The sequence below is a fragment of the Protopterus annectens genome, chromosome 10.part0, assembly GCF_019279795.1.
Source record: "Protopterus annectens isolate FY-2018-M chromosome 10.part0, PAN1.0, whole genome shotgun sequence".
Lineage (NCBI taxonomy): Eukaryota > Metazoa > Chordata > Ceratodontiformes > Protopteridae > Protopterus > Protopterus annectens.
Window position 1 is genome coordinate 342,563,942 of NC_056744.1, and position 11,948 is coordinate 342,575,889.

At 39.7% G+C, this 11,948-nt stretch overlaps 1 protein-coding gene across 2 annotated transcripts in view; it reads right to left on the minus strand.

Moving 5' to 3' along the window:
• Positions 1-11,668, minus strand: part of ABL2 (ABL proto-oncogene 2, non-receptor tyrosine kinase) — an 843,971-nt gene extending 832,303 nt beyond the window's left edge. Inside the window, exon 1 of one of the 2 annotated variants that reach the window (XM_044085241.1) lies at positions 11,256-11,668. In XM_044085241.1, the coding sequence (XP_043941176.1) occupies positions 11,256-11,406 (151 nt within the window). In that variant the 5' untranslated portion in view covers positions 11,407-11,668. The remainder of the gene's footprint in view (positions 1-11,255) is intronic. The other variant, XM_044085243.1, reaches the window with a different exon arrangement.
• Between the last annotated feature and the right edge of the window lie 280 nt (positions 11,669-11,948).

The following is an 11,948-nucleotide window of genomic DNA, read 5'->3' on the forward strand; positions in this document are numbered from 1 at the left end:
TGGGGGGGGGGGCTACACTGGCTTCCTAGAACTGGGTCTACAGCGTTCCAACCTCCTATAAGAGTAAAGGCTTCTATATGACAGCTGAGCTTTGGGTCTAGTAAAGGACCAGGGTGCCTCTTTCTTAAAAGGCCAGCTTCTAGGAGGGGTGAGGGGCCTTACACACTTAAAAAGTGCTAGGCTGCTGACATTGCTTCAATGTGCAATCTGGAGAACACAGGAGGAGACTACACCAAAGTATAAGAAGACCACAGAGCTTTTTTCCAGCTGGACTCCTATTGATTCTATGCAGGTTTCCTAAAACTAGGGATGCAGCATTCCAGTCTTTGGTGAGAGCAGTGTTCCCACTTCCACATGCCAACAGGTTGGGTTCCAGTGAAGGATTGGAAAGTCATTTTTTGATTAGTGAGCATCTCTACAGGCACTCGGATTTTGATTAGCAGGTGTTTGTACAGGGAAGGGCAGGGACAGTGCCACACAGTCTTTAAAGTGATTTGCCTAGGTTTCTTTATACACAGCAGCATTTAATGACTCAAGTGCCACAATTTATTTCCCAGCTTGCACTTCATTACTTTTTTTTTAATTAAAAAAAGTTTAAATGCTTTTTATATTAAACCATGGCTCAAATAAATTTACCTTTTCCAAGTGTGAAGTTACCATAGACTTTAATGGGGCACCCATTAGCGTCTATACAGGATGCAACAGATGCTTTTCTCTAAGTCATGGAGGTTATTGTTTTTCCTCATTTATGTCGGTGCAAAGAAATTGCAAATGTTAAAAATCAACTTTAAAAGTGAAAGTGATGACCAAAATATTTCCTGATGGGGAAGGAGTGCGATTCGGGAGTTTATGCACTGCATGTATCGTCATATCGCTTTAAATGCCTGGACGTTTGTTCAGTTAAGTGCTCCTCCATGCCAGTCTGCTGACAGCACTCTAATACACAATCTGGAAAAGACCACAAAGCCCTGCTCCAATCAGGCAGGGCCATTACTCATTCAGTGCATTACAAAAGACTTCAACTTCCTAACACGAGGTCTGCAGCATTCCAGTGTCTGGAGAGAGTAAATGTTTCCAAGTGACAGCTACCTGAGCTTGGGGTCCAGTGAAGGACTGGAGTATGTTTTTTGACCAGCTAGCTTCTGTGGGGCTGTTGGCTGGATTTTAACTGTCTAGCTTCTGCAGAGCTGGAGTCTTACAGACTTTAAACAGCCATACTTTTGTCGATTTCAGCATAGTGCTTTGCCGTAGTGCAAACCAATGTTAACCCTGCAGTGTAAGGACAGCAGCCCAGTCCACACAACAGGTAAAGCAAACTCTAGATTCTGTTGTGGAGACGACTGCAACTCAGTTTATTACTACCTTATTACATACAGTGGAAACTGTAAACTCATTTTAGCTTACTGACTTTACATAAACAAACTGAATCACTGACATTAGCATTCATTCGGCTGACTGTAGTGTGTTTGCATTCAATTAATACTGCACTAATCCTTACTGGAAATAACTAAAGTAGTAATGAAGGGATCACAGTGCTATTTCAGGGGTCTATATTATTTAATTGAAACTCCAATTCTGTGAATGCCTTTTCATCGGCCCCTATTCAGCGAACTACCCTTTCATCGAATGCACAATTAGTGAACGTTTCCCCAGGTTACTAATTTAGTAAGTCAACATACCAAGCAATACACAACGCAGAACAACAAACCCACCAAAGTGGGGGGCTACACCCCCCTACTATATATATATATATATATATATATATATAAATATATATATATATATATATATATGTGCGTGTGTGTGTGTGTGTATACAAACTCCAAAATCACACTACAGAGGGGCAAAGGGCAACTTTCCACATGTTGGGAAATTAACTCAGTGCCCTGGGAAAAAAGTTTGATGAAAGGAGGTTTGCTGAATAGGGGTTGACGAATAGGTAATCTCAGAATTGGAGTTTCTATGAACTAATATAGAGCCCTATTTCAGCTAAAACACTACTGACACCAGATGGATAAAAATCAAATTATCACCTTAACTGTTGCTTGCATGTTTTGATGACTGGTGCTTCTGATGAACCGCTGTACTGTTATGGCATTTAATGGTAGTGCACTATTACCATAACGGATATACTAGGCTGGCGTGTGCCGACTACTCTGCTGTTACTGCATTACAACTATTTGCTTCACGGTTACTACCACTTAGAATAACCTGTTTACATATCCTACAGCTACTACTTTACAGATATGTACCTCAATCTATTAGGTTAGACTATACTTTGTACACCACTGCAACCAGTTACGCACAGAGTAAATCAAGCTATATTTCAGATATTAATTGCACTTGACCTCACTTTGATCACTACTGTTATTAAAAAGATGAAGGAATTTATCTGGGAGAAGAAAAGGCAAGGGTCAATTGGGATAAGTTGATCCTTCCAACAGAACAAGTTGGCTTAGAATTACCTGATTTGAAGGGCTATTTTACAGCTGCACAGTTACTGCTCATATACATAACCCATGCAGAAAGCTACAATTCACACTCTCTTCTCACCATTTTGTAGAGGGTTATTGTTCCCCTTGTGAATTTTGAACCACTGGACAACCTTTTTGTTAAACATAATGAAACTCCTATGGAGACCACTGGGGGGGGGGAGTTGCCCATCACAGAATCACATCTTTGTAAAAATGCTAATGCTATTTACAACCTTAAAAAAAAATCAGCCAGCCAGTCACTACACTGAGCAAATTAAATGCATCTCTGAACAGAAGACTTAAATGGTTTAACATATTTATCTGTCACTTCTGCTCTTGTAAACTTGTTTCATCATTCTGTGCTGCTGACTGACTTGACCAAACTGTAAATTTATTGCAATAATGTTTCTCATACTACTTACGGTCATTTACAAAATACCGGTGTGAAAATGTTCCTACCCATTTACCTACATTGTCTGGAGATTCTCCCTCATGCACCCATTGAAAACTGGCCAAACTTAAGCAGAAAAATCCAGTTGCAGTAAATTAATATAAAAACAACTTCAATAACAAACACTTAACAGTACCAACATAAAATCATTGAGGAGAGGAGAACTCGCTAACACAGCCAATTTATTTTAAAACAGCTTTATAAGCATGCACAATGCAAACTGGTGGATGTAATGGAGGATGTATTAGTGAGAATCAACACAAGAGAAGACTAGTTCTTCACTGCTACATAGCATACAAACAAACCTTTATAGAATTGGCCCCAGCTGCTCTGTGTTCCTGGCCCAGTGTCCAGGCTAATCTCTCCAATCTGAGCACACTGATCTAGGACACAGAAACTAACAACCTGAAGAACAAGGACCCTGTCCAAACTCCCTTCAGTCTCCACAGTTGAGCAACCTATCCCTGTACTGTCTCTACTAGTAAAGGGAGCATAAAATACCCAGCTCTCCAGCCCCCATATCCTGTCCCTGGATAAAGAATTCTTCTGGCCTGGTGACTAAGGAACCATTAAAACCTGCTGTTTCCTCATATTGCCTCAGAGCTCTCAACTCTATTTTTAAAAGAAAGCAAGAAAGTATGTTGTTTTACTACACCGGGCAGTAATGTTTACATTTATAAGCATTTATTCTAGGTGGCTCTAAGGTCGCTCCCCAGCCAGGACAGCCAGCAGTCGTACCCCCTTAATACCCTATAGCCAGCAAACCTTTCCCCTGTAATACTAAAACCCTCCTTTTAACTGCTAGCCACTCTCACCTCTATCCCAGACCAATCTTCTCCCTCTCTAACTCTACTGCTGTCATATAACTTTTGTCCACTAGGCACATTTACCTAGTCCTACCTTCCTCACACCTATCCTATGACTTCATAGCCTAACCATTTCACAGTTCCAGGTCTTAGTTGTGGCTGTTAATTATTGTGTACTTTTCTTCTTACTTCTAGTTTTAGCACTCACCTATCCCCCTGCTACCCCCACCACTTTTCCTAAACTCTATGCCCACTCACAACTTTACGTACCTTACATACACTGCATTTCACTGATTGTTCTTTTGGCTGCTTCTTCCTCATCTCTTCCAGCTCCTTTCGCCCTGCGGGCTCACTCCGCTCCCCTACCCTACCCCCAATTTCCACCCACCCCAGTGGTCCTACACATACTTCTAAACCACCCTCTCTTCCCCATTTCATCCAATCTAAAGGTCTCTCTACTTTAGGCAATATAACCACACCCTCATCACTTCATAACCAAACATCCCTCCTTTTTAGATAACTGTACCAAACTGTTCTCTCTCAACTTGTCTTAGTACCACTCCTATATCCCTTACAGTCCCTTTATTCTAATTTCCACTATGCCTACATCAACTTTCACAGCACATTTTAAGCTGTTACTTATTGCCACACTTTTACCTTTTCTAACCTCAGCCTACCTCTTAACTTCTTTTGAACACCCACAATATCTTCAAATCCACCACCCTCCCAAACAGAACCATAAGTGAAGGAACTATCCCATCCATCTGGAATATTTCCCATATTATCCCACTACATAAAGGGGGACACTCCAATGACTATTCTAACTTTCGTCCTATAGCTCTGCTATCTCCTAAAGTCTACCAGGCATAAAATAACCACACTATATCAATGGTACCTACTTTGGTCTATTTCAGTGTCTTGACATAGTTGAACTGCACAGAGATGGCAAATATGAGATTTCAAACTAGGTCTACAAAACACAGTTCATTTAATCAGATGTTACAAAACACCTATTTGGAGAAAGAAATTTCCCCATATACTCACAGCATGACCACATACTGTTGTAGCTTGCTTAGCTTGTACGAAGATCAGAACATTACTTCAACTCATAAAACTTCAAGAAAGTCTCAAGTAACCTTTCTGGATGAAAGCACCCCCCCCCCACCTACGTACTAAATCTCCCTGCACACACTGTCATAGTGTCTTACGTACTCTGTTGTACAGCATCCACATTTAGCACGCACTGGATAAGCTCTGGCAAGACCCCTACATTTACTTCCATAATAAAAGAACATTTGTGCATGTTGTGTAATGGACTTGAATTGTGTAATGTGCCTGTTTTTTCAGTTCACCTGGTCAAATTAACTCTGCTTCACCTACATCTAGTAATGTTTGATATATAACTAACTTTGTAGTGCACCTAGTTAGGATCATGTGGTGGCTGAAAAAGATACTTAAATCTTTTTTATGTTATCAAAATAAAAAATAATCTGCTTAACAATAAGGAAGGCAGAAGATTACTCTGCCCTCCCAAAAAACAGGGATACAAGTCAGATCACACTATACAGAGTACATCAAAAAATATACATTTTAATGATTAAGACTACTTTATTAACTTATTTGTTTACCTGGTTAGCCCTACTGCAGCAACTGCCCACTTTCAGAGGGGGCCCAAGAAAAAAAAAGTGTGTGTGGCAGAGAATGTGAATATTTGAACAGACAAAGCTCATAAAAATATCTACACAGCAAGAAAATATAACTGCAAACCATGTGTGTATTTTACATATACAGAAGTACATACATATCTACATATATACATAAAATAATATTTACAACAAGAAATAAAATAATGAAATGGGAAAAGCAACAGGGTTAGTGTGGGTTTTTGAAGGCAAATCAACCTACAGAATACATCTTCACCATCTCATACAACACAATGCATAGTGCATATACTCTTGAACATTCATTCAGTTCAACCTTTAAATGCATGTAACGACCACTCCAGCACAAGAAACTGTATTTGTCACCTTTCTTCATTTAACCTTTGCATGAAGGACATATAGGTGAAGGCCTTAAGCAAATTGAGTTCTTTTTAATTATGTTGCAATAAGTCTTAAGTCACAGTTTCATTTTTGGCATTAAGTCTTCTCAAGCCTGTTTTAGATGCACATTCATTTATACGACTATAACAGGCAACTAGTTTTCTCCTACCAACACTGCTTGTCAAATTCCTGGCGTGCACATAAAACATTAAACTTGCTATCTTATCTGAATTCACAAACCACTGCCTTGATACTTCCTGCAGTTTACTGTGTCGGCTACATCTTAAAGGGACAATCTCAGATGTTTTGTTTTGATTCTGGTCTATATTTACATTTTTAGTCTGGCTTTCTGAGCATGTCCCAGCTCTGGCTGCGTGTGTTGGGGGAGGGTGTGCTTACAGGAAGTTTCAATGGTCTTAGTCAAATTCCATCTCAAACTGCAATTGTACTCAACAGCTCTCGCAGAATCAATCATTAGTTTCACCTGTGCATTTTATCCTCAGAGAAAAATAGCCTTTCAGGAATTTTATGACTTTACTTACTACTGCAACCTGTGACAGTTACACATACTGAGACTGCTTTACTATGGAGTAAGGGGAATACATCAATAGACTGCGAAGATTTTGTATGAATTCACTAAAGTACACTGTTTGAGTATACTGCTCACAGTTATGCTATGCAGAAAGAATAAAAGGAAATAGAGAGCTGCACAATTAAGAAACTTTTTTACGGGTTCATAAAAAGTAAACACTTAAAAGAGTCTTGCCTAACCTCCCCTACCACAAACACATAAAAATGTAAAAAACTTACTGTTTTCCAGTGACCAGTGACTGAAAGCTTTGACAGGAACTGAATACTGTTAACTGTGTTCACAAGAGGGAATAAAAACAAGGCTGCACAATGTAAGCTGAAACCAGGAGTAGGGTCGATGAGGACATGCTACATGGGTGGTGACAACTGGAAAGTAGCAGGACAAGTTTCTTTTAGTCAGAATTTTAGACTCTGGGATTGTCCCTATAAAATGAGTGTTAATACTTATTCTGTACCAGATCCACACTCTTCCCATGATCTTTAAACAAAAGATAACAGCTGAATGTGTGTTTCTTTGAAAAATGCATTTTTGCCTAAATTCTAATGGCAAAGTCTTTTAATGTCTGTAAATATCCAAAGAAGAGTTAAAACTACGCAAAATGTTGTTTCTGATCTCTGTACAATACACAGCTTTGCTGGTACTTTCCCGTTATCAGGGCAACACTTTTCAATACGATTGTTCAGCTGTAATTCTGTTCCTTAACATGTCTGTTAACCACATATCTGTAAAAATTATTTGTTTTAATAATACATTTTAAGAAATAGAACTTATTTTTAATTTTTACAGACATCTAGTTAATACATGTGTTAAGGTAGTAGATTACAGCTGAATGATCGCGTTGAAAGTGTTGCCTTGATAAGTTACAGAGAAAGTAAAAAATAAATAAATACATCAAATTTGGAAAACATGTCTTTTTTTTCCAATAGTCATAATATGCTTACCGTTGTAAGACAACAATATATTTCTACATCCTAGCAACGTTTTTTTCCTTGTCAGTGAAGCCTAGCTAAAATCAGTACCTGAGGCTTTAAAAAAAAAAACGATTACTGCCGAACAGCTGCAAGATGCGAACTAAGTGTAATTACACATTTGGATTAGGACTTTATGAAGAATATGTTTAATAGTATGCATATTATACCCATTATGGAGAAATACATTTTATAGTATGTATATTATGGAGAAACTGATTTTTTATTTTTACTACACTGTTACCGGCCAAACACTTTAAATGCGGTTCCTGAGCTCTGAATCCATTGTCAAAGCATGTCTTTTTGATGATAATCTTAACAGGTGCGTGTTAAGATTAACATCAAAAATACATGGCTTGACACTGGATTCGGAGCTCCACAACTGCATAGAAAGTGTTGCACCAATAACGGAAAAGTACCGCTTTGCCTTTCATGTCATTAAAAAAAAGTTGCTTTTGGTTATATTTTATACAATAGACAAATGCAGCTATCTATGGACTTCCTTCAGTATCACAGTCCAAATCAACTAACTTTCCAGCTCCCAATCTACTCAGTAGTTTAAGCAGCAACACGGAGGTAAATATCCTAACATTATCCCTGTCAGATGCACCAATCACTGTTCATGTTCCACAACTCTCATATAGACATAGTATGGCACATGCAAGTACACAGGATTAGGAAGGGTAATTTATGACAGCAAGGCGGATATTTGGATTCCGGGAAAGGGAAATCTCTTTATTAGACATCAGAATGGTGTAAAGGAGTACCACATGGATGATAAAGTGAGCCAACAAACAAATAATTTTGGCTTCTTAGGTCCCTAAAAAATATTTATTTAATTTAGTAACTAGAGTCCAAATGGACCCATTTCAACCACAAGCAAGATAAATATAAATGACAGTAAATGTAAAAATGAACAAGTATTACGAATACAAACAAAATGTTGTGCATAGAGAGCAATGAATCAATAACAGTAATAAAATATGGAGAACAATAAGAAAAGAAAGTTAAAGGAAGGAAGGAAAGGTTAAATAGTGAAGGGACAGAACACAAAATGTAAAATCAAAAGTAAAGGCACATTAATTATATACAGTGTGGACGAAGTGTCACATGGTGTAGGAAAATAATGTGAGAAAGACAAAACGTGCTTCATTGGTGAAGGGTCAGTGGGGGATTAGGTGAGGTGTCCAGAGGGAAAGCATTTCCCAACTGGCTTGGACTTAATTTTTTAAGCAGAGCATGAAATGATGGATATGACGCGATTAGTAGGGAGAGGGTCACAGAATTTGGGGGCTATGATGGAGAAGGCATGTTTAGTACAATGAAGTCTGGTTCTGGAAAACTGAAAAAGTGGACCACAGTGATTAAGGCTCCTTAAACTGTAATAGGGAGCAGTCTGAACAGGCTGGAGCCAAGAGAAAAACAGTAGTGTTCTTTAAGAGGCTGGTAGAGTCGGGATCCAAGAAGCAGGGTGCACATTGTTGGACAGGTAAGCAACTGGCTTTATTAAGCGTGATACAACAATGCTCTTTTCTAGGGAAGAGGGTAATGAAAAAGGCAGAGTAGCTTATAGTTTGGATGGTCGGGGAATTTTTTGGGGGATTCTGCTGCAACCAGTGGACAGCCACTTTCAGGCTGGGCTAGTAGAATGCCTTTGCCTATGGCACTTCTGGTTGGTCTGGAAATTTTAAAGAACCAAAATAGGAGGGAATGTACTTTCTTCTGTATTTGTCGCAGGTGAAGGTGAAAGTTCAATGCGGGATCAAGCTATATATGAAGGTACTGGAGGGAGATGACTTGAGCAATGGGGTTATCAAGATGATCATGGATAAGACATGATTGCGAGCTTTTCTGCCATTTAAGGGAGATACCAAATAGCATTACTTTAGTGTTGGAAGCATTCAGCATTAGCTTTAAGCCACTGGATAAGAGAAAAGAAATCTACTTGTAGTAGTTGCACGGCCGTGGAAGTCAGGTTTGAGTGGAATAACACTGTCGTCAACATAAAGAAAAAGGCTGAGGTGAGGGAGGTCATGTTGTAGTTTATTAATGAAAACGGAAAAAAGAAGGGGAGCCAGAACGGAGCTCTGAAGGGCTGATTCCTTTAAGGAGAAGGATGGAAGCAGAGAGGACATTCTTAAATTGAACAGAGAACTACCAATTCTAAAGATTTTTTAAACCAGGAAGCTGTATCCAAGCTAATTTTAATTTCAGTTAGGTGGTCTACAACACAATACTATGGGCAACTAGATCGAAAGCTCTGGTGAGGTCAATAAAGATGCCGTCAGTGAGGAGGCCTTTGCCCACACCCAAAAGGATATTATCATAAGTGTCTAGTGCTGTAAAAGTGCTCCTACGAGCCCAAACGCCATGCTGTTTGAGAATAGTAGACGATATTGGGAGACGTAATGAGCAAATTGATTGTAAACTAATTTTAAGGATTTTACCAAATATGGGAAGAATGGAGATGGCACAGAAGTCAGTGTGGGTTGGCTTTGTTTTTGTTTTTTTTTGATGGGGGTTCACAGCAGCTGTTTTCCAGACATCAGGCATGATGTTTTGAGTTAGGCAGAAATTATAACTTGATTTACTGCTATAATATGAAGCACGTACTAATTTGATTATAAATTAATTTAGGGAATGCAAGTCAGTTAATTAAAACTGTGGATGGAGTTATGGTGAATGGGGGAAATCCGGTTGACTGTGTTGCAATTCCTCAATGCCTCAACAACAAATACTATGGAATGACATTTTTAACTGAACATTCTGAAACAATGACACCTAAAGAACACACACACACCCATACTCCACTAAACTGGCAGTAGTGAAACGTGCCTGGTGCAGAGCAGAGAACAAATGGTTTCCCAACATTAAAGTAGGGTGTGCAACCTTCTGAATCAATGACACTATTAAACGACAGATAAAATGGCATTTACGAGTGGTCCAGAGTTAAGTACGCAGTTTAGTAATGGGCTTCACACAGAACTGCCTATAAATGCAGCTTGCTATGCTCTTCCCTCCTCAACAAAGCCCTGCAAAACACAGAACACCCTTCAAGGAAAAATACTACTTAAAATGAAATAATAAATGTGATCAACAAAACTAGATATTAGTAAACCAATTCACACCATATCTGCAAAATGAAATTCCTTCCACACAGTGCCATCCACTCATTATATGACAGTCTCCCTGTTCTCCCTCCTTTTCCATTTACTTATTATTTGCAGACTTTAAAACTTGTCATTTGTTTCACTCTTTTTTTCTGTCCACATGATACCAATCAACCTCAATCAAGTGCCTAATAAACAAAACTCCTACTGCCACGAAATCCAGGTATGTGCCCTTTTGTAATATACTGAAATGAAATGAAAAATGGAGAGGGACTCCCTTAAAGGATATCCTTATTTTGTAACAAACACCCCCTTCTGCTATCACAATATATCAATTACAAAAAGATGTTCTCTGGTTTCAAACAATACATTGTGTACACCCAACGTTGCAGAAAACATTTCTGCAATTACAACCACTGCTTTTGCATGTCACCCTTTTCCCATTTGCAGCCAACTTAATTCCATCATCAGAGTTCTCATACTACAATCTTTGAAATACAGACAACATTTTGACAAAATCTACATCATTACAGTGCTCATCTCCGGATTTTGGTGGACAGAGGGGCTGATTACTGATGTTGCATGTTTCTTCTCCTGTACCTACTATCCGCCAACACAACATAATCATCCTAAAACCAAAAACTTACCATTATGGTACTGAAAACAGTTTCTCATTATACGTACAATTATTTTGCCTATGCATTCATACCTGTCACTGATGGGGTTAACCCCATCACCTTTCTCACTGCAGCATCCCCCTGCAGTCACTGAAATATCAGTATCCTGACAGGACTGGCAATGTGCCCACTTACCGTGCTGAGTAAAGATGTTGTGCCCTGCCTCGAGGACTCGCCCGGCTATCTCCCGTCTCTTTCCTGCCGACCTGCTCGTGCTGCTGGCCCGGCTGCCCCTGCTCTGTAGCCCAGCTCCGTCCCCGCCGACGCGGCCCACCTGCTGGCCCATCCCCGGACTCTAGTACACTGCCTGGCACGGACACGGTTTACATTCCCTTGCCGCAGCCGCCTCTAGCGGCCCGCTGAAGCACACACCTCCGACGTGGAGTGCTTCAACTGTATGTCCTTGATGCAGTAACTCACGGCACAGATACGGCTTCCCACACTACCACTCTCAGAATCGGTGGGAGCTCCCTAGCCGCCTCCGCCCGCTCCGTGCACCCTCAGCTTCCGCCATGTTTACCATCAACAGTACCAACACAGAAGAGTGTCTCGCCGCCCCTGCAGTGGTCCTCCACTGCGAGTCCTCCGGCCAGCAGAGGCACTGTACCAGTCATCAATTTGTTACGGAAGAAAATTATTTTTGAGTATGGTCCTATGTTGGTTTTTTCTCTACATATTTATTTTGTTGTGCCCGTTTGTTTAAATTATTTTGTGTATTATTGTGTAATCTCATACTACATGACTGTATTCTCCTTTTTCATCAGATCACTGGTGATTTCAGGTGTCCTTATGTTTGCTTCGTGTAGCTCCTAGTATAATATCCTCTTT